The 24,169-nt window shown below is 43.0% G+C and overlaps 1 protein-coding gene and 2 pseudogenes across 3 annotated transcripts; all 3 read right to left on the minus strand.

Moving 5' to 3' along the window:
* Nucleotides 1-1,949: 1,949 nt before the first annotated feature.
* On the minus strand, nucleotides 1,950-3,952 carry LOC306957214 (cAMP-dependent protein kinase catalytic subunit gamma pseudogene; annotated as a pseudogene). Its single transcript has 3 exons — nucleotides 3,946-3,952; nucleotides 3,171-3,552; nucleotides 1,950-2,406 (listed from the first exon to the last, which is right to left on the minus strand). The product of its transcript is annotated as a cAMP-dependent protein kinase catalytic subunit gamma pseudogene (transcript).
* Nucleotides 3,953-7,877: 3,925 nt separating this feature from the next.
* On the minus strand, nucleotides 7,878-15,631 carry LOC306957215 (cAMP-dependent protein kinase catalytic subunit beta pseudogene; annotated as a pseudogene). Its single transcript has 2 exons — nucleotides 15,523-15,631; nucleotides 7,878-8,695 (listed from the first exon to the last, which is right to left on the minus strand). The product of its transcript is annotated as a cAMP-dependent protein kinase catalytic subunit beta pseudogene (transcript).
* A 2,079-nt stretch (nucleotides 15,632-17,710) lies between these two features.
* Nucleotides 17,711-18,427, minus strand: TMEM215 (transmembrane protein 215; the record flags this gene model as incomplete). The annotated part of the gene is made up of 1 exon (XM_079548556.1): nucleotides 17,711-18,427. One exon carries the CDS (start codon nucleotides 18,425-18,427, stop codon nucleotides 17,711-17,713), a length of 717 nt encoding a protein of 238 aa, XP_079404682.1.
* Between the last annotated feature and the right edge of the window lie 5,742 nt (nucleotides 18,428-24,169).

Raw genomic sequence — 24,169 nt, forward strand, 5'->3', positions numbered from 1 at the left:
CACCATTACAAACCTTTTTCCAAAACAAATTCTATCCTGAGTTGAACACATCTAACTTTTTCCCCTCCTGTCATTTTTCCAGGTAACTTCTCTCCTGCTCCTTTCAGGCTCCCTGTATGATCTGGTGTCATTGGAATGGTTTTAAAAGTGATGATACCATGTTTTAACCCCCAGACGATCACTGTAAAACAGATGAGCTAATAAACATTACTAGCAATGTAAATTATAATTTCTCTCAGTTGGAGTGTGAGTGCTGTGTGATTTGTTCCAAACGAGGACAAACTATTGAAGTATTAAATATCTGCTGGCAAGAATGTTTCAGATCTGTGTATCTGGGTATATTGAAACATGTATTACTAATCTAAATGGAGTTATCTTGAGTCTTTCAGCAAAAAAACATCTAAGTAAAAAGCAACCAACAAACAGAAAAGAAAAACCGAAGTGGAATTATGGTAATACTATCCCTTCCTCCTGTTTTTATTTACAGGCTTGGAAGCAGAGCAAGGATAAAAGTATCTTTTATGTTTATACTTTGCTGTAAACACTTTGTGTAAAGAAGACACTGGCTCTTTATAAACCATGAGGTAGAACTATGCATTCATGGTTTTCTTTACTAGGCAAAAGGGCTCCTTGCCTGTAATTTCAGCCAGGAAGCTATGAGGAGTAGAAAAATAATATCAGATGCAGGATGTGAGGAGTAGTGTTTGTTGACAGCCATTTATTTGTCCTGAGATGCCCTCACAAAGAGGCCAGGGTATTGCAGCATGTGTGTGTGAGCACTTCAAACAACAATGGAATGACTGCAAAAACATGAAAACAATAAGGGAATGTTCATGAATAAGTCTAGAAGTCTTTGGTACACAGAAGATATCTTTCTGTCCTGAATGGTTAAATCATTATAACAATATGACAATTGTCTCTTTTTCCAGCTCTTAAAATACAGTGCAGTCCAAGTACATACCAGCTGTTGGAGCAGATTGGAGATTATGTGTTAATATGTCGTGGGAATTTACAAGTTAAGGTGTGTATGCAACATTTACACTCAGCTTTTCAGAGAGGAGAGTGTGAAGGTAGTCTGGAGTTCTGGAATTCTAACCCATGCAGTCCTCTGTTGAACTCCATGGATTAGACTGTTTCCTGCCCCCCAAGAGAGGTATCTCAGGCATTTAATCAGGATAAGCCTGCTAACTCAGAGAGTGAAGGGCTACACCCAGCTTGGAAGTAGTACTTGACAAGCAATTCTGACAAAACTTCTTGCAATAAAAGAATTCATTAAGGAACATCATAAATACCAACATTTCAACATTACCAACTGTAACACAACAGTATATTTCTAGTATATATTTACTATATAAATTATACTGGTATATATTTATTGTATTATGATTCTGTGATTCTATGATTCCATTTCTGGATGTAGCTTTGGAGGGAACTTCAAAGAATTGTTTAAACTATACTGCTGCCACTAGCACACTATTTTTTAAGGCAAGATTTTGTGCCTGTCTTCCTATATATAAAATGTGTGACAGACATATCAGTCTCCTTTTGGGACATAATCTGAGGTGTAATTAAAAGATGATTACACAAGTGATGAGTACTGTTAGAACCTCATGACTCATTTTCTTTCTCAGGGAAAAGGAGACATGATAACTTATTGGCTGGAAGGTAAGAAAGCGTCTGCCACTCACAAGACAGTCCCCAACCCATCGGTGACTCTTCAAGATCCCAACAGAACTTCATTTAGTTTGATACCAGGTGTCCTTCAGAGTGATGCTGTCTCAAGTCCTGCTTACTAGCCACTCACTGACTCCAATATCCAGTCTGTTCTCAGTCTGTTAGTTGATTCTTCTGATTCAGAAAGTAAGAAAATAGAATGTCTTTTGGCCTTGTGGATGTTTCTGTTACCACTGTTCCATTAGGGGCAAGAAAGGTACAAAAAAATCGAAAACTCATCTTGGGAAGTGAAGTGGAATTGCCAGGTCACAGCCTGAACCAGTACATGAACACTGCTGTGCCCAGAGTGTCCAATGCACCCTTCCTTTATCTCCCTCTGTGGTGCTTCTGAGTTCATCTGCCATTTCATAGACCAACATTCCTAACGGCCACCAATCATTGCCTTATTGTAATCCTTGCTGAGAGTTATTTCAGGTGCCGGGTATCCTGGAGAACCACGTAATGTCCAAGTTCTTGCTTTTACTCTTTTTGCAAAGCCAGAGTACACGGCCTGGATGTATTCTTAATTAAAAGATTTTCAGGCTTTAGATCTCTGTAAATGAGGTCTAATGAATGGAGGTACTCAAATATTAGCACCATCTGAGCTGCATGAAACTCTGCATGTAGTTCACTGAATCTTCTGATTCGTCTCAGATGTAAGAACATTTCACCACCAGGAACATACTCCATTACCATTGTTGGAAATATCCAGGCAGTTTATCAGGACAGTATCTCTGATAAAGCAGATTTTATTGCTTTATTGCAATTGCAATGGCAGGAGCAAGCAGGAGTGCACAGAAAACAGCATTAAATCTTTTACGCCCTATTACTCGATGCCTATCTCTTTCTCCCCTGGTTCCTCATTGGCTGAGTACTTCAGGTTCACAATCTTCCTGATGCTCAATTAAACGTGCGGATATTGGATAAACATCAGTTTCTGCTAGCTAAGCATATATCGCTGGTTAGTTAACTTCTCACATTTGCTCATTCAACACTCGGTCATCGGTTCTGGACATCTGCTCATCCTTGCATAGAGATAAGCTTGGAAGGAGGATAGAGGGGAGTATCTTCGTGCCTGCCTGTTGCATCCCAACCTACCCATAGAGCAAGGCATTCCAGCCTATTATGGAGGACCTGGCTTCTTTGATGTTTAAGTCTGTTTTTCTTTTGCTGAGGATCCCTTATGCAAACAGAATAGTCCTACAATAACCTCTCTAGTCCATAATACTATACCTATACCTTTTGGAACATTTAAAAACTATTGCAGTTTTGCAAGCAAGAATTAATTACATAACTCAGCAACTGTACTTCTAAAATAGACATATGTGGTATGTCTACCTTTTCACATCAGCTATTTCTAAGGGCAGGTTGCAAAATACAAATACATTGTGCTCTACTTCTTCAGATCAGTTCCCCCTTTTCAATATCTAATGCAGAAACAACATTCTATTCTACACCGTGTATAAATTTGAACCATCCCTAAAAGAGTACTCTAGTTTTACAAGAAAGGGAAAGTTCACTGCCTGTAATATTCTTCCATTCAGTGTGTATTCTGTCTGCTTCAGTTTGACAGCCTTCTGTTTGTCCAGTATCTTTATGGCATAATACTGTTCTCTGGCTTTATGCTTCACAATTGTAACTCTCCTGAATTATCCCGTTCCAAGAGTTTTTTGTCTCTCAAACTCATCTAGAGCAGCAGTATTCTGAGGGGAGCTTTCCCATTTTCTTAAACAGTTGTTTTTGGCTTTGGCTAGGACACTTTCATGCTCTTGATCTCGTTGCCCTCCTTGGCGGTTGCGGCATGGGACAGGTGGGATGCCAGGCGGGTGCTGGGCAGGGCTCGTGAGGCAGCGCGGCAGTGTTAGAGCTGCTGGGTCTCCGTATCTCCTGGCTGCAGCAGAGGAGGCGAGCGCTCTGTCCCCCACCAAAGGCCTGCATCTCTCCTCTGGGGAGAGGCTGAGCGAGCTGGGTCTGCTCAGCCGTTACAAAAGAAGACTCAGAGGGGATCTCATTAATGTTTGTATTTTTCTTAAGTGTGGGAGTCGATGAGACATGGCAAACCTCTTTTCAGCAGTCTGTGGGGACAGGACAAGGGGAAATAGTCATAAAGTGGGGAAGTTATCTACCAGCATGCAAAGCAACTTATTCACAGTGAGGATGAGGTAGCACTGGCACTGGCTGCCCAGGGAAGTTGTAGCACTGGCATAGGCTGCTGTTCTTCTGCTTCTTTACCCTCCATTCTCTTACTGATCCTAAGTATTGTTTACAAAAACATTCATGTAGAAGTGATTTTTCTGGTGTAAATATATGTAGCTTAAATAAGCAGCTGTCTAATTCTCCATGTTGCCATGCAGTTAGCATACTCTTAATGCTGCATGTACGGTCTATGATAGTAATAAGAGATTGACATTAGTTCCTTCTTCAGCTTCAAGGGGAAGTAAACACAGCAATAACATTAGATTTTTCAAAGACTCCTATCTAGTAGAAATAGAATCCCAAATCCTTCTAAAATCCACAAAAAAAAAAAAGTAAAACATGTTGAGCAAAATTCTGTCTCAAAAGTCTGTGGGAATATTGTCACTTGAATGGGACCCAAATTTCAGTGAGCAACACATGTAGAGCTGCTCTTACCACGTGAGACCTCAACATGGAAGCAGTTACAATTTTTAAATATAAATTTTAAATTGATTTCACAGTGTTGTTTTTTTTTGTTTTTTTTTTTTCCCCACAACTTAGAAGATTCCTTTGTCTTCTTTTTGAATTTCGTATTAGCACACAATAAAGTACAACAGTCCATCTTGCTAGAGGACACAACCCATTATAGCAATGGCAGACAGATTATATAGATCCCCTTCCTCTCTTATATATATCTCTCTTATATATCTCTCTAAGTATATATCTTATATATCTCTCTCTCTATAGATCCTCTTCCTCCTCCCTTAGGGGGCTAAATATGCCCTAACCTCTGTTCATACAGCAAGTGGATTGGTGCAAGCCTATCCTGTAGCAAAGGCAAACCAAGCCTATACCATTAAAGCTCTAACTAGGTTGATGATATTACAGGGGACTCCTGAGGTCATTGAGAGTGACCAGGGTACACATTTCATGGGTGCATCTGTGCAGAAATGGGCCAAAGACAACAACATCAAACGGCAGTTTCACCTGCCCTAAAATCTAAAAGGAGCAGGCCAAATAGAAAGATACACTAGAATCCTGAAGGCTGCTCTGAAGGCAGATTCAGGGGTGAACCAAGAGGCTTTATGAAACTCTGTGGGACTTGAATGAGAGACCAGTGATGGCAGACCCAGCGCTTTAAGAATATTGCAGACAACTTGAGCCTCCCTGCTTAGGATACAAATTGCACAAAAGGACAGCTCGCTCAAGCCACAAATTGGCGCCATGAATAATTTTCTGCTCCCTGCCCCTGAGGACCTAGAGCCCAGGAAACACAAGTAAAATGGCCTTGGAAGGTGCAAGTAGGATCAAAAATGTTGTGGTTTCCTTGCACCTTGGGGGAGATTGGTAGAGGTTAGGGAATCAGTAAATCTTCCAGTGGTTGATACATGGCCAGCAGAGGTAGTAGTTGACACCCTGATTTTCATTGTGAAGCAGACATTAATCATGTCCATGGGCAAATTAGAACATCCTCCCCTGCCTCCTTTGGTACCTGATATAGTGATCCAGCCACAGATATCAGGCCAAAGTGTGTGGTACTGAAGTTCAGGACATGCCCTGATACAGGCAGAGGTGTTGACTCAAGATTGAAATATGTCCTGTATCCTACTGTGGAGTGGATACCTACCCCTCCATGTACCTCTTGAACATCTGTATTACTCGCCTTGAGGTTGTAAATTCACAGCACAGCCAGCTGCTACAACTTCACTCCAGCATGCTCCAGTATCCACGAGGAAATATCGTGACACCCTGTGGTGGACTGCTGAACTTCTGGTAACTGGCAAGCGTGAACTTGGACAGATCCTTGAAGAAGATATGCCTCAAGAAGGAACATCAAGTACTGGCCCAACAGAACCACAAAAAAGACTGCCAATAATTGCTTTCAATGCCTTAACATTCTGCATTGTGGCAGGTATTGTACGTGTGTTGTGATGTACATTGTATTTTGAGCCACTAAAACTGCAGGAGCACATCCCCTATCTGCTCAGTCACTAGTTCGTATGAAGGGATGGAGTGCAGTGGAATTGCCAGGTCACAGCCTGAACCTGAGTGTGCAGAGCAGGGGAGCCCCGATCCACTCTTCCTCTCTCTCCCCTCAGTGGTGCTTCTGGCCATGCTTCCAGGAGCAGGTATACTCTTAGAGACTGTGCAGTTTGCCACCCCCTCCTTCTCTGGCACTCCAGAGTTCAAACCAGAAAAGGCTGCATTCTTCGGCTCACCCTTTTTTCCAAACAGTTGCTGGGAGGGTTAATTCTTCTTTCTTTGATATTTTGTTTCATAGCACCTGTATCTCCAAGTCTCTGTTGTTGCCTTTGCTTTACAGGAGTTGATACTTAATACTGGCAGTGTCACCAGCTATGAGGGCAGAAGCTAGCTCTCAGTGTTAACTGCTGATTTGGTTTTGCAAACAGCCTCCATCCCTTCACAACCAGGTGGCTGGACAGTCCAGCCTGTAGCTCCCCCCATAGGAAAGAAAAAGTCAATGTAGTGTTGCTATTGAATAGTATGATAAACCTTGTGGATGTCATTGGTCTTGTGGTATAAAAGGAGAAAAGAAACATGGATTGTGTCAGAAAACAGGGCCCAATGAAAGAAGGAATGAAGCCATGCAAGCGTAGTGGATACAAGTCCAAATGGGAATCTGGATTCTTGCTTCATTCTCTAATTGCCTGGAGCACAGAAAGAAGAGTAGGAAGAAACTTGGGGGTGTTGCATAGACTCAACACTCAGTGATACCTTCCATTTTACTACAGAGATCTGAAATCTTAGGAGAGAAATAGAAAACATTGCAAGCTGTTGAACGGAAGAGAGTCCATTACAACTCTTGTTTTTGGCTGCTCTGAGATCTCTCTGAAAACCTCCACTTAACATTAGCTTTTGCAACTAACATTAATTTACTAGTTAACTAATGCTAACTATGTTAACAAAGCAATTCATGGAGTTGCTTTGACTAAAACAGCTGTGAGCCTCCTGCTACTGGCTAGATGTGTGAGTGAAATCAGAAAGGCTTCTGAGTCACTGTGTAGTGTAGAAAAGGTTGTTCCTGAACAAGCATTTCCTGTAAAGTGAGATGCATCACTATAAGTGGAGTAGTCTGTTGATGAACATGTTTCTGTAAGCAGTGCTGGTGTTGACTTTCTTTAAAGACAAAACATACGTATGGTAACCATGCTTGTACTTTATCGAGTTCTATTTAGTACCCTCCGGAACTAATTTATTTTTGAAGAGTTTAGTCAGTCTAGCTGATCTGGTCAACCGTGCAACAGAATTAGATATGTGATACAGGAAGAAAGCATAAGGAGTCACAGCAGTTTTGACATAATGTGACCTGGACTGCCCAAAACTAGCTGGGAGGAGCTGAGAAAGAAGCACTGTTAGTGATGTAGCAACATTTACTCCTCCTTCTTCTAAGTTAATTTAGCAGACATTTATATGGCGATAAATACTAACTTCAAAAACACTAAAAATGCTGGCTAGGTTAAGTCTGAGCTACTGAAAAAGTATTATTTTAAACTGTAGCATCAGACATGAGACAGACAAGAACTATTGGCTGGCAGAGTCTAGAAGCAGCATTTACCTTTCACTTCAGTCTAAATCACACTAGCAGCAACACCTTCCATTTCACTCACACAAATAATACCTCATTCAAAACAAAATGGAGCATTCTTGGGTAAAAAAACTACTTCATTTTAAAGGGGAAAGATGAACAATACAAAGAAACAAAGATCAACAGAAACCAAAGTTCAGTAGAAAAGCAATCTACTGTTCTGTATTACTGCATAAAAAGTGCTTGCTTAATTGTGCCTGGTTGGAAGGGTTGGTGCATACTGCACCCATGGAGGATGTCCATGAAGAACTCAGTCAGCTCTGTGGAATGAAGTAACTAGGTAACTGTTTTGACATATGATGGTCTCCGCTCCACCCCACGTGTTAACAGAGTGCAAAGAGCCCAACATGAGCTCTGGTGTCATCTTGCCCTCTTATTCCTACTAAAAATCAGCAAATTTTTTGCACATTTTTTCTGTTAGAGATGCACAAATTTCTACTTCTTCATAGTCATCCAAGTTGCTGGTATCTCCAGGGCCTCTGCACTTTGATGTGAATGGAGCTTCTGCCTTTCTCTGATAAATGGCAATCCAATCTGTAGCTGCAAACTACTTGTGGTTCGTTATGTCATCTACACCACTGAGATTTCCGTATCATCTGGCCAAGTCTACCTGAAGTAAACTTACTGGAAGATCCTTCAGGTCTGAAATGAAGCATGACGGGAACCTTACCTTGCCAGACACAATCTGTCGTAAATGTGAATAGGTTGATTCTGCCATTTCACTCCTAATGGCCACCAATCCACTGCCCTGTTGTAAGCCTTGCTGAGAGTTATTTCAGGTGCCGGGTATCCTGGAGAACCACGTAATGTCCAAGTTCTTGCTTTTACTCTTTTTGCAAAGCCAGAATCTGCAGCCTGGATGTATCCTGATTAAAAGATTTTCAGGCTCTAGATCTCTGTAAACGAGGTCTAATGAATGGAGGTACTCAAATAGTAGCACCATCTGAGCTGCATGAAACTCTGCATGTGGTTCACTGAATCTTCTGATTCGTCTCGGAAGTGAGAGCATTTCACCACCAGGAACATACTCCATTATCATGTATAAATTAGAACTGTCCCTAAAAGAATACTCCAGTTTTACATGGAAGGGAAAGTTCACTGCCTGTAATATTGTTCCATTCAGTGTGTGTGTTCTATCTGCTTCAGTTTGACAGCCTTCTTTTTTGTCCAGTACCTTCATGGCATAATACTGTTTTGTGGCTTTAATGTATTATTTTACTGAGTTAACATGTTTTAAGCTTTTAGAAAAGCCGTATCTAAGGTCTTTTTATCAAGTATAAATGTGAAATTATGTTCTTTATGTCCATTTGTAGTAGCACTGTAGATTTAACTCAGTTTTAATCTGCTTTGTTGTTTTTAGAATTAAAAGTTTAAAAGTTAATGTGTTCACAGTCTGAAGTTTTCTGTATATAAACAAATGCTGAGTGGCTGTGAGCACCGTTGGATTGACAGCTGTCATTACAGATCTTTGGGTAGTATTCAAATTCTGCTGAATATAATGCAGGGATTCCTGTTGACTTCAAGAGGTTGAGAGTCTGTATGGTTCGAGGAGAACCAATCTCAGCCTAACTCTGTTTCCTCAATCTTTTGATTCTCTCCTTGAAAAAAAGCATCTCTTCTGCAACTCCAAATAGCAGTCCCCATTAATGGCAGTTTGTTCACTGACTGAGATTGAACCGTTCATCTTCCAGAATACAGAAGCAGTGACAGTTATAGATTGAAACTGAACTGTCCTCGCTCAACTGGCAAGTACTTAAGATTTATTTCAGGCATTTTGGAAGCTACTGTGAGTGACTTTGGATGAATATTAGGAAAAGTTTCTTCTCAGAAGGAGTGGTTAGGCATTGAAAGGCGTTCCCAGAGAGGTGGTAGATTCATCACCCATGGAGGCGTACAAGAGACATGCAGATGTGACACTGAGGAGCATGGTCTAGTGGGCATGATGGGATGGGTGATGGTTGGACTTGATGTTCTTAGAGTTCTTTTCCAACCTTAATGATACTATGATTCTATGATTTTATTCACAACAGCCATATTTCAGTGCCACCTACCAATAGGCAAGTTACAGGGACGTGAATGCTAAACAGCTACGCAGATTTCTACCAGACATCACATACAAGCAGCAAGCATTAGATGTTGTACTACACAGCTTGTTCAGCAAAGGTGGCTGCAACATAAAGGCTGTGAGGTGTGTCTTGCTTTTACCTCCTGGGGATGACTTAACTATACAGACTGATTTTTTTTTTTGTATTGTTGTGGGCACATATATGTACATATAGATCTAAGAATATATATATATGAATATCTAGTGTAACTATATAGATTAAGGAAGACTATAAATATCAAACATGTCTAGTTTAAAATGTATCTGTATAAAGAGAGATTAGTGCAAATCAAGACCCTGTATAATGTCACAATGTTTTTGACAGCTATATTGGAAGTGTCATAAGTTTGAACACTGCAAACATCTCAGTTTTTGATTGCACTGAGATAACAAAGAATGGTTGCCAACATAAACTTCAAATACAAGGACAGGTTGTCTTCATAACATCTGCAAATATAAAGGCTCCCATTCTGTTGCTCTGAATCAGCATCCTTGTGTGGGGCTGTACTTGTGACTAAGGCTACTGCAAACTCAGATCTCCAGAGTTCTGCTAGAGCTCCTGGCATTTAGAAATAGAGCAAAGTCTTGCAGCTACTCTGGAAGCTGCTGCCTAAATTCCTAGCAAGCTTGGCAATATGGAAAAATTCTGCTTAGTGATTGCCATCTGGTCAATGTGAAGTCTGACAACCATGTAATGCTCTTCTATAAGATACTTCAGATTTGCAGAGTCCACGTCCCAGATGTGGACTCTGTCAGCTAGTCTAGCAGGTATTCTCTTCTGAAAAGGGATTTTGTATACAGATAAATATGTGACGTGTTCCTCCTTTCATGGGAGATTTTTTCCTTACTAGAAAATGTGACAGCTGTGGTAATAGCACTGAAGATCTGAAGGTGATGCATGCTCTTAGGTCCTTTCAGTGTCTATAGTGGTGGAAAACAATGCAGTGAGTACTAATACTATGTTTGCTATGTGCTGATTTTATGGAAAGATTATGTGTTTCACTATTTACAGTTAATGTGATTATTACTCACTGCAGCTCCAACTACGTGAAGGTGAAGATGTGGGGGCAGGTTGTTTAAATAAATCACATAACGCAAAAACTGACTTACGAAAGTTTTTAATTAGATTGATAAACCATCACATTTGTTTTAATGCGAATTTTGAGGAATAGATAGAATAACCACAATATTTTTAAAAGTCCCAGCAAGTTTAAAAAGAACGGTCAATATATTTCGTAGTGTAAAACTTCCTAGAATTTTTTTCAAACCATTGGCATTGGGAGGAGACTCTTTTGCCACTAAAAAGTTAAGACTTTATCCCCAGCAAATATCTTTTATTTGGCTTGTTATTGATATTTACAGATATCTCCAGTTCCACACTCCTTTTTGAATAAACAGAAAAGCTGTCTGCTTCTTTCTACAGCTATGAAGTGAAATCAGAATCATCAATTTGTTTAAAGAAAATGCAATCAGGCATTCTTTGCAAACAGTATGAGGGCATAGTATGGATGCTGAGCCTGACTATGGAGTCAGAGGATGCCTGGTGTCTTGACCATGTCCGAGAAGAGGCTGTCATGTGGTTCCCCAAGATGTAGAGCAGGCAGGCACCTCCCCCACACCACCTGGACCCCCAACTCTTTTCTATCTGAATTGAACTCTATAGTAAGAGTCTTTGGTTTTTTTTAAGCCTATCCTTCTGGGGCTGTCTTTTTAGACCAGTAAAACGACAAGGCTATGCAAGATTATCCTTGTTTTTCAACTGGCTAACTTATCTGCTTTCCAGGTAATGACTACTCTGTTCTCCTAATTCTGTCTGAATTTTCCTCTACATTACACCAGGCAGCATAAAACATTGGATTATACATTACTGCATTCTAACATAGAATGCAAAGATAAAATTTTGCAACTCAGTTCTCTCGAAAGAAAATGGGGGAAATTTTCATTTCTTACCAATTTAAAATCTGCTAAAATGCACTTCCTGATGTACAGATATAACACAACCAGTTTGAAATGTGAGAGAGTGGGTTTCATAGAGTTTGTTGGTGCAGGAACCCTGATGACTGAAACCTTCAGAAGAGCACACATGAATTTGCAAGATGCTACTTAATGTCCCGTCACACGTTAGCCCCAGTCCTCTGATTTAGAAATGTACAAGGCTGTCCCATCTGGATTTGTATCTCTTCTTTTGCACTGATCCAGTTTTTATGCACATATGCATCCTTTTTAGGAACTAGTGCTGGATTTTCATGTAGCACTAAGATTGACCTTCAAGTTCCACATTAAACTTTTACTTTTTACACCCTTGGGAATTTCGCCTTGAATTTCAATGGCATTAGAACAGAGAATGTTAAAAAAAAAAATAAATTAAAAAAAAGCTACTGTAGTGGCATCTTTATGAGCATGAGTTGGCACAATTGTAATAATTATCAATGCATTCCACAGTAAAAATACAGTGATGTGTAAATAGGGGTTTTGATGAGATCTGAAGACAAACTGGTATTCCTGGCAACAGACCCCTACTACATACCCTTTTCTTTTTTCTTTTTTTTTCTTTTTTTTCCTGTAACTCCAGTGTTCTGCCTCCAGGCAGGACATTCTTCTTGGTCCCTCCTTGTGGAGCCCCTTCAGGCTAAGCTACCAAAGCAAAGTTTCATACACACACTAAGCAGTGCACTAAACACACTTCTTATGTGACCAGAATATAACTCAGTAATACAGTGCTGTCTACAGAGCCTTTCTGGTCTTTATCACTTTCATGAATAACTACAGTATCTCTGTTTTTCAGTTCTTGCCTTCCTAGCACAAGCTATAGAGTTAGATTTTCAAAGTAATTTCAAAGTATTTTTCACTCCCTAAGAAAAGAAACCGCATGTTGAAATCACAGAATCACAGAATCACAAGGTTGGAAATGACCTGCAAGGTCATCTAGTCCAACCACCCTCCCATTCTTATCAGTACCACAAGCTACTAAATCATCTCTCATAGCTGAAATGATACTGTATGTACTGAATCTACCATAACTGACCAAGGATTCAGAGATTTTGCCAAGGGTCTGGGGAATTGCTTAATGCAAAGAAGGGGGAAATTTGAGTTCGCTGTTAGTGATGGAGCCTGGATTTCACAGAGGCTATGATGAAACACAGTGTTGGGACATACAAAATCTCTGTAGCCTGGTGGAAGAATTCTGTCCTTATAATAATAATAATTTTCCTTTGAAAGATTCTCTTATTTTAAAGGACATGAGGAATTTTAAGCTTTTAAGATAGCGGCAATAAGATTGAAGCTGAAGATGTATGTGATGTGTCTGAAGGACAGAGGGGTCCTTTGAGCAGATTGAGTACATCTCAAATGAATTTTTATTGATGTGTTTGTGTGTTCTGTTGCCTGCTCTTCAAAACAATATATATATTTTAAAATCTATATAGATATATGCACCTATGTGTGATTTTTAAGCAGTAAGAGTGTTTTTAGGAGTGTTTTTAAGCAATAAGAATAAACCTTTCTGCAGGTGTCTGACAGTGGGATAATGAGGAAAGATCCTTGCAACTATCCTGAACAGAAAGAAATATGTGATTGAAAAACCAGTGGTTCCTTCATGCTTGGTCAAGAAATGTGGAATTTGGCATTACTCCACTGAGAGGATAGGCAGGTAGTGATGTGATGAAAGTCTGCTAGAAAGCACTGAAAGTAAATTCTAGGTCTGGTCCTTCTGTTGTTTCTCAACACAAGAGATCACAGAGCCCTCAACACCAGACAAGGAACAAACCTACCTACAGTGTCCCAGCAGGGATCGCATGCTCAGACTGACTGCAGATTGCAAATGGGCTCTGCAGGGCTGCTTTGCAGCTAGTGCCCCATGTTGTGTGCTAGGACTGTGTCAAGTTGACCTTAAGTCAACTTGTTAAGAAATTCCTCAAAGTCTTTAAATACTATTGGCACCAGCAGTTAATGCAGAAACCTTCCAGAACTGAGAAAATATCTACTTCTCAGAACTGCGTTCTCTAGCAATATGGTTGTACTGGCAATATGTTGAGATTCCAGCTTCCCAGGACAGCTTATGCTCTGCACATGAACAGAACAATTCCTAGAGACTCATGAAAGCCAGGCTAGAAATGACTGACAGTCACCCATCTCTAGCCCATCTCTATAGCTCTTCTGGTTTAAATGGTAATTTGCAGAGATGCAAAGTCTCAGGCCTGGGCAACATGAGCTGGCAATTAAGTTGGATGCCGTTTAGATCGGATGCATGACATGGAGTCAGCTTGTGCCACTCTGGTCAAAAGCAGGAGCCCTCCCTGAAAGCAGCCTCAGTATGTATCAGGAGAAGTGCTGGAAAGGCGTCAGAGCAGCTGTTACTCTGCTCATCACAATGGGATAACTGCTCTCTGGAACTGAGCCTGCAATAAGTTTGGATCAGATGGAGAAAAACATCTGCCTGTGGAGGAACACCACATTTCTGCAGAACTCAGATCGTCAATGCAATACACATCCCAAGAGCTGCTCACCTGCTACTCATCTGGATCCATTTCAGCGGAACCAGCTATTGCTGACTGCTTGAGAGGGACAAAGCATGCTGATTAAACTCTTGATTTTCTGTGCAAGGTTTTGCAATGACCAGTTTGTATGACTGTAAAAATGCAAGTTATCACAACAGAAAGCTAAGCAACGCAAGACAAAAATCTTCTGAATACAACTGAGTTCTGTCATATTGTTTTTCCTAAAAGGTGAACTCCACTGCAGCACTATTACACATTTTAATCTAAAAATGATTTTTATATGTCCTAGGAACCACCTCTGAGTGTCCACACCAATATGCCCTGCCACCCATAACACAGCACCAAGCAGTGTGCAGACACTGACTTCAGCAAGACCAGGCTTTAGCCTCACAGACAGCTGTCCACCACAAGACCTGTTTTATTGAAGAACAGCATTGAGAAGAACAATATTAACCCAGAGAGATAACAAAGTAAGGATAAAAAGAAGCTCTTATCTCCAGGCCATGGCTTGGGATCACCCAAAATTGTGGTATCCTGAAGCCAAACTCAGACTCAGGACAAGCAGCAGCTTTCTCTGAAAAGCAATGCAATCATTGGTGCCTGTTCCAAGATCAGGCCATATGAGTTCCAGCATCCATCAGTAGAGACCAGATGAGCTGAATGAAAATAAAGCCTCAGTAATTCTCTGGCCTGACCAGGCTATCTGCATAAAAAGCCTGAGGCTGCTGTCATGCTGTCTTTGATCAAATGACGCAGTGGATTTTTCCTGGCAAAATAAGAGTGGATGAAAAAAGCTCACTTTATTGAAAAAAAAAAAAAGAAAGAAAGAAAGAAAGAAAAAAAAAAAGAAACCATTTTTAAATGGCCAAATTTATATTTTTTTAAATTGCCATACTCATCAATGTCCATTTCATTCCCTGCTTAGCTAGCAGAAGGGAATGGAAAAAAAAATCATAGAGAAAGAGATGTGAGAGGCAGTATAGGCTCTTATAAAAACCCTATAGTAGATTATGATGGACTGGCTGGGACATGCTGCCTACAGTCACATTCTGCTGCGAAACCTTCACTCAGTTAATCTGATGAAGGAAAGACATTGCCTGGAAATATCTTGTTTTAAATGTTCATTTTTATGCCTCTTTCTACACCATGGGAAAATTTCACTGCCATTAAACTTTTTCTTAATAAAAGAACTCTCCAGGTTTTAGGGTAGGAATGGAATAAAGCACATGCCTTAGATCTGCGTATCTCAAGTTATGTATTTACCATTTGTCACTGGAGTTTGCTGCCTTGCCTTCTTAAAACCCTTATAACTTTCGACAGGGAACATCTAATCCTAGACAAAATGGAAAAACTTGACCTCTTCCTATATATATTTGCAGAACTGTACAAATCTAGGTTCCCAGCAGGCTGGCGCTGCGCTGCCTTACGCAAGGCAGAAGATTGCTCACAGCCTGGGCAGAGGCAGCACTCAGGACCCAACAGCCTGCTCTCCCAAGGCGGTCTGACCTCGGGGATGCGGGGCACCCATGGGCACATGTCGAGACCCTCACCTCTGTCCCTAGGGAGCAGAGAGCAATGAAGAACCCTGCTCCTCGCCTGGCACTTCGGCAGCAGTTCGGCTGTTGACTCCAGGACGCTATGGAATCAGATCTTCCAGTGCCATCAAAATGCTGCTTCTGTACATTGCAGAATAAGGTCCCGTGGTGGCTGAGCCTGCAGGAGACCTGTCTGACAATGGCAGAGTGCTTTATGTGGACATGAGAGCTGAATGGTTCAGGTAGAGGTCTGTTCCTGTGAAATTCCTTTGCTCGGCAGATGACACTTGGATAGACAGGGTACCAGGGCTGATTTATTCCCACAGTACTGTAACCATCTATGTAACAATACTGTACATCACAGTACTGTAACCATCTATGAAAACGCTTTACTTGACTCGGACTAGCCAGCATTGTTTCTTAATTTCTCCTAATAGCATCCAGATGTCCCACCAACACCTGTCTTCAGCATGAACATCCCTTTTGGTCTGACAGAAAGAAACCCTTCCCAAACCCAGATCTCTTCAGAGACTGCTAGTCTGTGACAACCAGACATATGTTTCCAAACAAGTAAATGAGAGGATGCATAAAGTTGCCCTTCACTTTCCAAACTCTTTCATGGTAAGCAAAGCTGACAAACACCTTCTTTCAGAGAGAAACTCCTTGCCACTTTCTGCACAATGTCTCAGAGAGTGAGAAGACAAAGGCTGCTTTTCTTCCTTCCTACGTGGATAATTCAGGTGTTGGGTGGTTGTTTTTTTTTTGCCTGATGCAAGTTACAGTGGACTGAAAATTGCTGAAATGAGAGCACTGTAAGGAATGCTATCACAGAGGAACTTTTTGCAGTGGTTATGAATTATAGGAGCCAGGAACCAACAGCTGCTTGCAAATGACTCCATACTTTAGTAACCCTTTGACTAGAGGCTCAGCCCTTGGAGCAGTGTTCAGCATACACATCACACCATGTCATGTCTGTGATACCTACATGGCTGCTGATAAAATTTCATACACTACATGGAACATGCAATCTTCTGTGGGAGAGAACAGAATTTGCATTTCTGTATGTAAGCCATGGGTTTTGAATGGTTAGTTCTACTACCCTGTATTTCTCTTGCTATGTATCCATACGTAGTGAACAAAAACATCTGTCAGCCAGGTCCTCAGATTCCTCCACCCCTGCATGAACTGTGATCATTCATCAGCCATGGCATGGTAGAAAAGGCACATAAAAAATGACATTTTCTGAACAGTCAGATCCAGCACTGAGCAAAGCCCATGTAAGCCTATTCCCTAAGAGTTACTGAAATATATTTTTAAGATCTCAACTCCACTGACATCTGTTCCTATTCCCTGCAAGAACTGTGCCACGATAACACTGCAATCCCCTTGTCAAGTATGCCTACAAAACCCAAAAGTGTTAGAAACATTCCCATGAACTCAGTATCAGTAAGGACTGGAGTTAAACCTGTACCTTTCATGCAATGGTTAATGCATTATCTGTCCGAAAACTCCCCTGGGCCTGTGTGGCTCCTGAAGTCTTTCAGAAGAGCCACACAGCACATCAGTTTCTTGAAACAGGAAAATAAAATCCTGCCAGGAAGAAGAAGAAGCACACTGCTTCCATACTTCCCAACATCAGCCAGCGGTCAGAGGGCATGCTGGCATCTCTCCATCCCTCCCCACACAAAGCAACACCGCTGCTGAGACCTCTTCAGGCTCCCATCCTTCCTACAGACACTCGAGAATCCTGGCTCAGCTCCCAATCCCTACTGACCTCCTGCTCTGTGTCTGCGGGTCTGCGTACAACGAGCGGCAGGAAAACGAAAGGAAGGAAAGGGCAGAAACTGAAATAGATATTTTTTTTCCAAAATGAAAAATTGAATTCTTTAACCTTTAAACATGCTCATTTACTTACAGAAAGTATTTCAGGCACAAAAGGTTTGAGTATCAGTCACATAGCAGGTTAAATTGTAATAGTATCAGGATTGTCCCATGCAGTGCAGTCTGCTATATTATCCCCTATCAAGAAGTTGTTGTAGTTTTTGTATAAATACATACATATACATAAAGTATGCACTGTTCACACTATGGTCTCCTGGTCCGAGGCGACTCCAGTAGGGTTTATGTAACAACAGTATTTGTCATAAGGGCTGTTCTCCTTGTAGGAGCAGACAATGATACTGTCTTTGGGAACAACAAAAATGTTGTCTTCGACGTCTGGGCAAGCAGCGTTGTCCCTGCTGGGAGAAGAGCTCTTCTCTAAGGCACTGTACGTGGAGCCATCTTCCACAAACACATTCCCCGGCATCTCTGGGTAGCAGGTATCCAGGTACCTCAGCATCTTCTCCTGGTCCACCTTTCTGATGAGGATCTTGCACTCTCCTGTGGTGGCTGAGGTGGTGGTGGTGCAGATGGACACCGAGTCCTCACCCCGCAGCACTCTCCGGTCCTTCCGGTACACGTTCTCGGCCAATTCGTCACAGCTTCCCTTGCCAGATTCCAGATCTGAAGGAGTTCTCAGCAGCTCCATCACGTCCCGGTCCCTGCTCTCCTTATAGCATGTACGCTTGCTCTTGGGCCACTTGGTGCAGCCATCAGTCTTTCTGGCGAGGGCGATGGCGGCAATGCCTGGCAGGCAGATGGCCGGCCCGATGGCCAGCAGTGGGATGTCTCCCAAAGTCTCCCCCTTGATGCCGGACACGGTGAACATGAAGCCAAACACCAGGAAGACGCTGACGAGAGCCACCACCAGCCCCGTCCGAGGGTTGATGTCGTCGGGTCTCATGGTACGCGCCATGCCTACGGTGCGCGCTGACCGCTGCGGTTCCTCTTCAGCTGCGGGTGAAGCTTCCCGGCGGCGAGGCACCGACGGTCGGCACCGCTCGGCTCCCCGCCGGCTTCCGCGGAGGACGGCGGGGCTGGGAGCCTGCTGCCTGACTCCTGCCGCTCCCGAGCCGCTCGGCGCCGCGCTCAGCCGGCCACTCGCTTATGGCAAGGCGCAGCCCCGCCGCTCCCTCCCACGTGTGACGGCGAGCACGCGTGGGCCCGGCCCCGCAGCCTGCGCGAAGAGGGGGGTGGCTCAGGGCTTGAGAGAACGCGAGGAGGGGGAAGGAGGACTCTGGCTGCAAGGGACACCTGCTCTTCCTCCTCCTTTTCTTCCTCCTCCTCCTCGCAGCCGTGAGTACACGCACCGCCCACGGGGGCCGCCGCCGGGTCCGGGGGCTGGCTTTCGGAAGGTTGGGTTTGGGGGTGATGACGGCAGCCGCGGTTCCGTTGGAAGCTGCCGGGAGTGGGGCTGAAGAGCCCCGTCAGTCCGCTCCCCCGACGGGCAGCGCGGCCCGGGGCTGTGACTTTCTCCAGCGGACAGATCAGCGCCGAGCCCGGGGAGCACAGCCTTGGGAGACGCTGCAATGCCGCTGGAGCGTGACCTTATGCAGAGCCTCTCTCGTGGTCCCCCCCTCCACTGTATCCCTCCGGCTGTCGGGATGTGCCCTGGGATCCCGTGGTGCTTGCGCCAAGTTGGCTTTGCTGGGGCTGCTCAGTGTTGGGCGGTGGTAGCTCCTAGCATCGGGCTGAATGCAGGAGGGGGTCTGAAACGTGTGGGAATGTGACAGGAAGGAGGAGCCCACGAGCAGGATGCTTCAGCACCGACTGCCAGAGGCACCAGGAGTAATGCTTTCACCTGGAGCAGAGGTGCTGGGAGATAAAAAAAAGTCGCAGTCTGAGACTGAGAAAGGACACTTAGAACTCAGTTATCACAATAACATGACTCCTCTTTGTCAAATTACTGTTGAGACCAGGAATATGGAAAAATCAATAACATAAACGCTCATCTTCCAGCCACATAAACGTCTGATTTTTATTCAACATTCCTACCCTATACAAAGTGGCCCTGTACTGTACATTTTCACACGCATATGTCCCCTCCTTAAAGGACACAGTTTCTGCCTCACTGGACTCTTCCCTCATGAGCTAGGTGACAGGTGATAGCCTTCCATGCCTTAATTTGAAGGGAGGGAGCAGGAAGGAGGCATCCTGGGGGCAGCTGTTTGAACTGGTGGTGGTGGTTCCATTTTAAGATGGAAATTTTGCAAAGGACTATTATCATAATTTGAACAAAGCTATCCTGTAAAACTCACTTAGAGCTCTGGCCTGTTCTTGGATGGGCTCAGAGAGAAGCAATTTGGTCGCTTAGAAGCAAATCAAAATCTTCCAGCTGGGTTTCAGCACAAGTTAACTTCTGTTACTGAGCGGGATTTAGCAGGGTGAGCAATGATCAGAGCTTTTTGGCTTGCACTTTCTGCAGTGAGAATCTGCTGCTTATTTCCATCTGCTGTTATTTAAATACATAGAATTTATGTCCTCGCATCAGAATGAATAATGCCTTTCCTACCTCTCTGCTAAACTTGGGTAAAGATTAACCAGATATGGAGCTACAAATCAGTGAAGGCCCAGCAGGATTGTATTGGTAACACCATGGGATGCACTGCTCTCCTCTCCCCAACCTTTCCTCACCTCCCCTTGCACATCTGCACAGTCCTTAAGAGTTCTTATTTGGAAATTGGTTGTGTGCAGAAAAAGAAAACATGTTCTTTAGGAATAGCCTTCATCAGGGTCCACGAGAGGGAGGAAAACTGCCTCAGAAGATGACACAGAAATGTAAATGTCATTAGTGGCATCAGCGGAGGGAAAAATATACTGTAAGTACTGCAGAACATGTCAGAAGACCTAACAGGAATAAAAATGGCTCTTCGGATTTAAGTGACAGGGTTATTGAGACGGAAGAGAGAACATCTACTTTGGAAGGGGAAGATGTTAGCAGGCAGGAAAATACTTACAAAAGCTGTCAGGACAAAGGTGGAACTGAGTGCTTCCAATTTGTCCTTTTGTGAATGGTTTCCAGGACCAGCAGTGTGAAGATTGCATGCTTTGTGGCAGAGGTGGTAAACCAGCCACCCTGCTCCAGGAAAACACGATACAGTTCTCAATGTTGTCTTTCCAAACCAGAAATCAAGAGGTCATCAAGTTTCCATACAGGTAAGCAGCAATGGTAATGGCTGAATTTTCTCTCCTGTTCAAAACTAGAGAAAGAAAAAGCTGACTTCTGTGAGGTGAGGCACATTTCCGATGGGCTCTTTGTGCAAAAGGTCTGGATCAGCTAGCGGAGTGACTGAAAATTCCAAGTGCTGTTTCAGATTAATTGAACAGCTGATGGTGGTGATTAACCATCTTTCAGTGCCAGTAACTTTGAGCATTCATTCAAAGCAGAAGTAAAGCTGATATTGGGGAAATTAGTGTTCTTACCCTACGTTCTGATTTTTCAGCTTTTTAAGGATGGGTCAAATTGGGATAATCTCTCTGGAAGAGAGAAATGTGGGCTTTGGTGAACACATTCCTCACCAGGACAGGCAGAATGCAACTTCTGGGCATGGGGCACCATGTTTGTACTTCAAATCTCAACAAAGTTATTAAACGGGAAGCTGATGTGTTCCAGGGACACTAACTTCAGCTTGCTCAGCAAGCACTTCCACATCAACTTATTGAGATTCAAAATCCTTTTCCTGTTCTACTAATAATTTAGTGTAACTGCCAATCAGGCAGTGTGCTTCTCATTCTCTCCCTGTTTTCCATTCAAAGTAATGGTCAGCATTTGGTAAATATCTAAACATTGTGCATACTAAAAGCTTCTACAGAGGTCTCACCTTTCCCAGCTCCTCGTGGCCATGGTGTGGAAGCTGGATCAGAGGGCTGGAGCACTTCTCCTATAAGGAAAGGTTGAGGGAACTGAGGGAACTTGTTTAGCTTGGAAAAAAGAAAGCTCCAGGGAGACCTCATTGTGGCCTTCCAATACTTGAAGGGAGCATACTGAACAGGAGGGGGAACAGCTGTTCACGAGGGTGGATCATGATAGGACAAGGGGGAATGGTTTTAAACTGAGACAGGGGAGGTTTAGATTGGATATTAGGAGGAAGTTTTTCACCCAGAGGATGATGACACGCTGGAACAGGTTGCCCAAGGAGGCTGTGGATGCCCCATCCCTGGAGGCATTCAAGACCAGGCTGGATGTGGCTCTGGGCAGCCTGGTCTGCTGGTTGGCAACCTGCACACAGCAGGGGGGTTGAAACGAGATGAGCACTGTGGTCCTTTTCAATCCAGGCCATCCTATGATTCTATGAAAATCAAGAGCTAATTCAAAGTGCACTAGCCATTGTAGTTTTAGTCATATTAAATGTATTGTTTAGCCTGAAATGCACAATCTCCTTTTTTATCTTCTTGATCCATCACATGTAAAACATAAATTGCAATAGTGAAATGAAAGTTTAATGAATAAAACACTGCTGAGCACGTGCTGGGAAGCTGGATTTTTAGCGCACTAAAGACCTGAGGGTTTTCAGCAGCCCTGACTTCATACTGTGCTGTGAACCTTGATACAGTCCTGCACATTGATGCAGGTGAAACTCATCCTTCTGAATGCCTGTGCCTTCAGACTGTGGTGACCCCAACTTCTCTAACATCCCAGACATGCCACACTGAGTCTCTAGAAGAGTTGCTAGTAACATCACAGGTAAAATGAACCTTCCAAGTTCTATGGCTCTGCTAAAACTTGGCACAACTTGATACCACTTCTGAGTGTGGGATCATGTAAGTCCTAGCTTAACTTGAACATGAAGCATATGATTTGCTTTGCTGACAAGTTCTTTGAGGTCTGGGATGCTCAAGTTTCAAGCTTTTGAGTTGATGCTGTTGTGCACATACTTGAGCCACTCCTTTAGCTTGAGTATGCTACTGTCATTCAGCTGAGATCAGTGGCACTTCAGGCCCTTTCAGTCTGTTATCCATTGTAAGTACTCAGTTCTGGAGATGGATACTGAATGCCATGTGCACCTCCAGGCCTTCTTGAATGTTGTGTTTTCTCAGCCTCATCAACAAAATACTTGCTAATTTTTCTTTGTTGTGCAAAAGTGTGTTGAGGTCCTTATGTCCATGAATTTATAGCTTGTTTTTTCTTAATTTGTGAGTCGCACGGTTCCCCATACCAACATACCCTTACTGTATTGCTCAGGGAACCTCTCGCAGAACCTCTCAGCTCTTCCGTTCCTTCTATCCTATTTCAAAGCTGCATTCAGTTCTCTTTGTATCACAGAATGAATCTCTTTGAATCACAGAACGGCTTGGGTTGGAAGGGACCTTAAAGCCCACCCAGCTCCCACCGTCGGTGGTAGACAGGGTTGTTCCCCACCAGATCAGGCTGCCCAAGGCCCCATCCTAACAGGCCTTGAGCACCTCCGGGGATGGGGCATCCACTTTCTATCCTCATGTCCTCTGTTACAAGGAGCTCAACTGAGTAAAGATTTACTTAGGTGTTCACTAATGCTTCTGGAACACAGTGTTTGCAGGCAGTTGTTTGTGCTTGATTGCTAATTGCTGTCCAATTGACTGCAGGTCAGATGTGGTAAGACTCTGGCAAGTGGCAAAAGGCATCTAGCAGATGCTTGAAGGGCTTGTGCTTTTACTGAGAGCCATCACACCAGGAACTCAAAAATCCTGCCCTTGAGTCATTCATCAGTCAAGAGGCAACCTCAGGAACTTCAGTGGGGCTCTGGCAAAAGCATGGGCTGTTGTATGACTCACAGTGTCAGGCGGTACATTTTCACCATAGGAGCAAAATCCTGCCTACGTAATTCAGTGGAAATTACGCTTAGCTGTATAATTCTTCCTGGTACGCTTTTTCCTTTTAACATATTTCTGATTAAATACCTGCATTTCTGCTGTCTAAAACTTCTCAGACAAAAGATGCAATGGTCTTGCATAGTCAGTGACAAGTACTTCTTGTTACACATAATGGTGAATAATAGGTATCCTGCTTTGTCCCAAAGAATGTGGTAGACTCTGTACTTCTTCAGAAGGGTCTCTAATTGAAATCTCTCATCTGTGGAGAGGGAGGGAAAATAGCTCGTCAGGTTGTTTTGACCTAAACTCTACAAAAGAAGCTAATGATTTCAGATGTGCACAAACACTTTTTAAAAGTTTTGAGCATAGTCATGTAAAACTAACCACATATTGGAGCTCTCAGGATGACTAATTCTCTATGAGAGGCTTACTGGTACCTTTCCTGTCTGCTTAGGGAATGTTAGCAACAAACTAAGGGAGCTTATCAGATGAGTACCAGCAGTTCGTGTTACTTGCAGGCGAAAGCTTTCTCACAACAGTCCAGTTTCTATCCTCTCTGACTGCTTTGTGCCACGTTTCCACCTTCGCCAATAAGTTCTGAAAATTGGCGCATGGCGATCAAGGCTAGTGAGCATGGATTCACCAAGGGGAAGTAAAGCATGGCCAAGCTTCTACAGTGAAATTACAAGTTGAGATGGATGAGAAGAGAGAGTGGATAATCTTTTCCTAGACTTAGCAAGGCCTTTAACTCTGCCTCCCCTAAACTCCTCACAGAGAAGCTGTTGAAGTATGGGCTGGGTGAGTAGACAGGAAGCTACATCCAAAACTGGCTGAATGGCCGGGCCCAAAAGGCAGTGGTCAGTGATGC

This window comes from Tetrao urogallus, assembly GCF_951394365.1.
Source record: "Tetrao urogallus genome assembly, chromosome: Z".
Lineage (NCBI taxonomy): Eukaryota > Metazoa > Chordata > Aves > Galliformes > Phasianidae > Tetrao > Tetrao urogallus.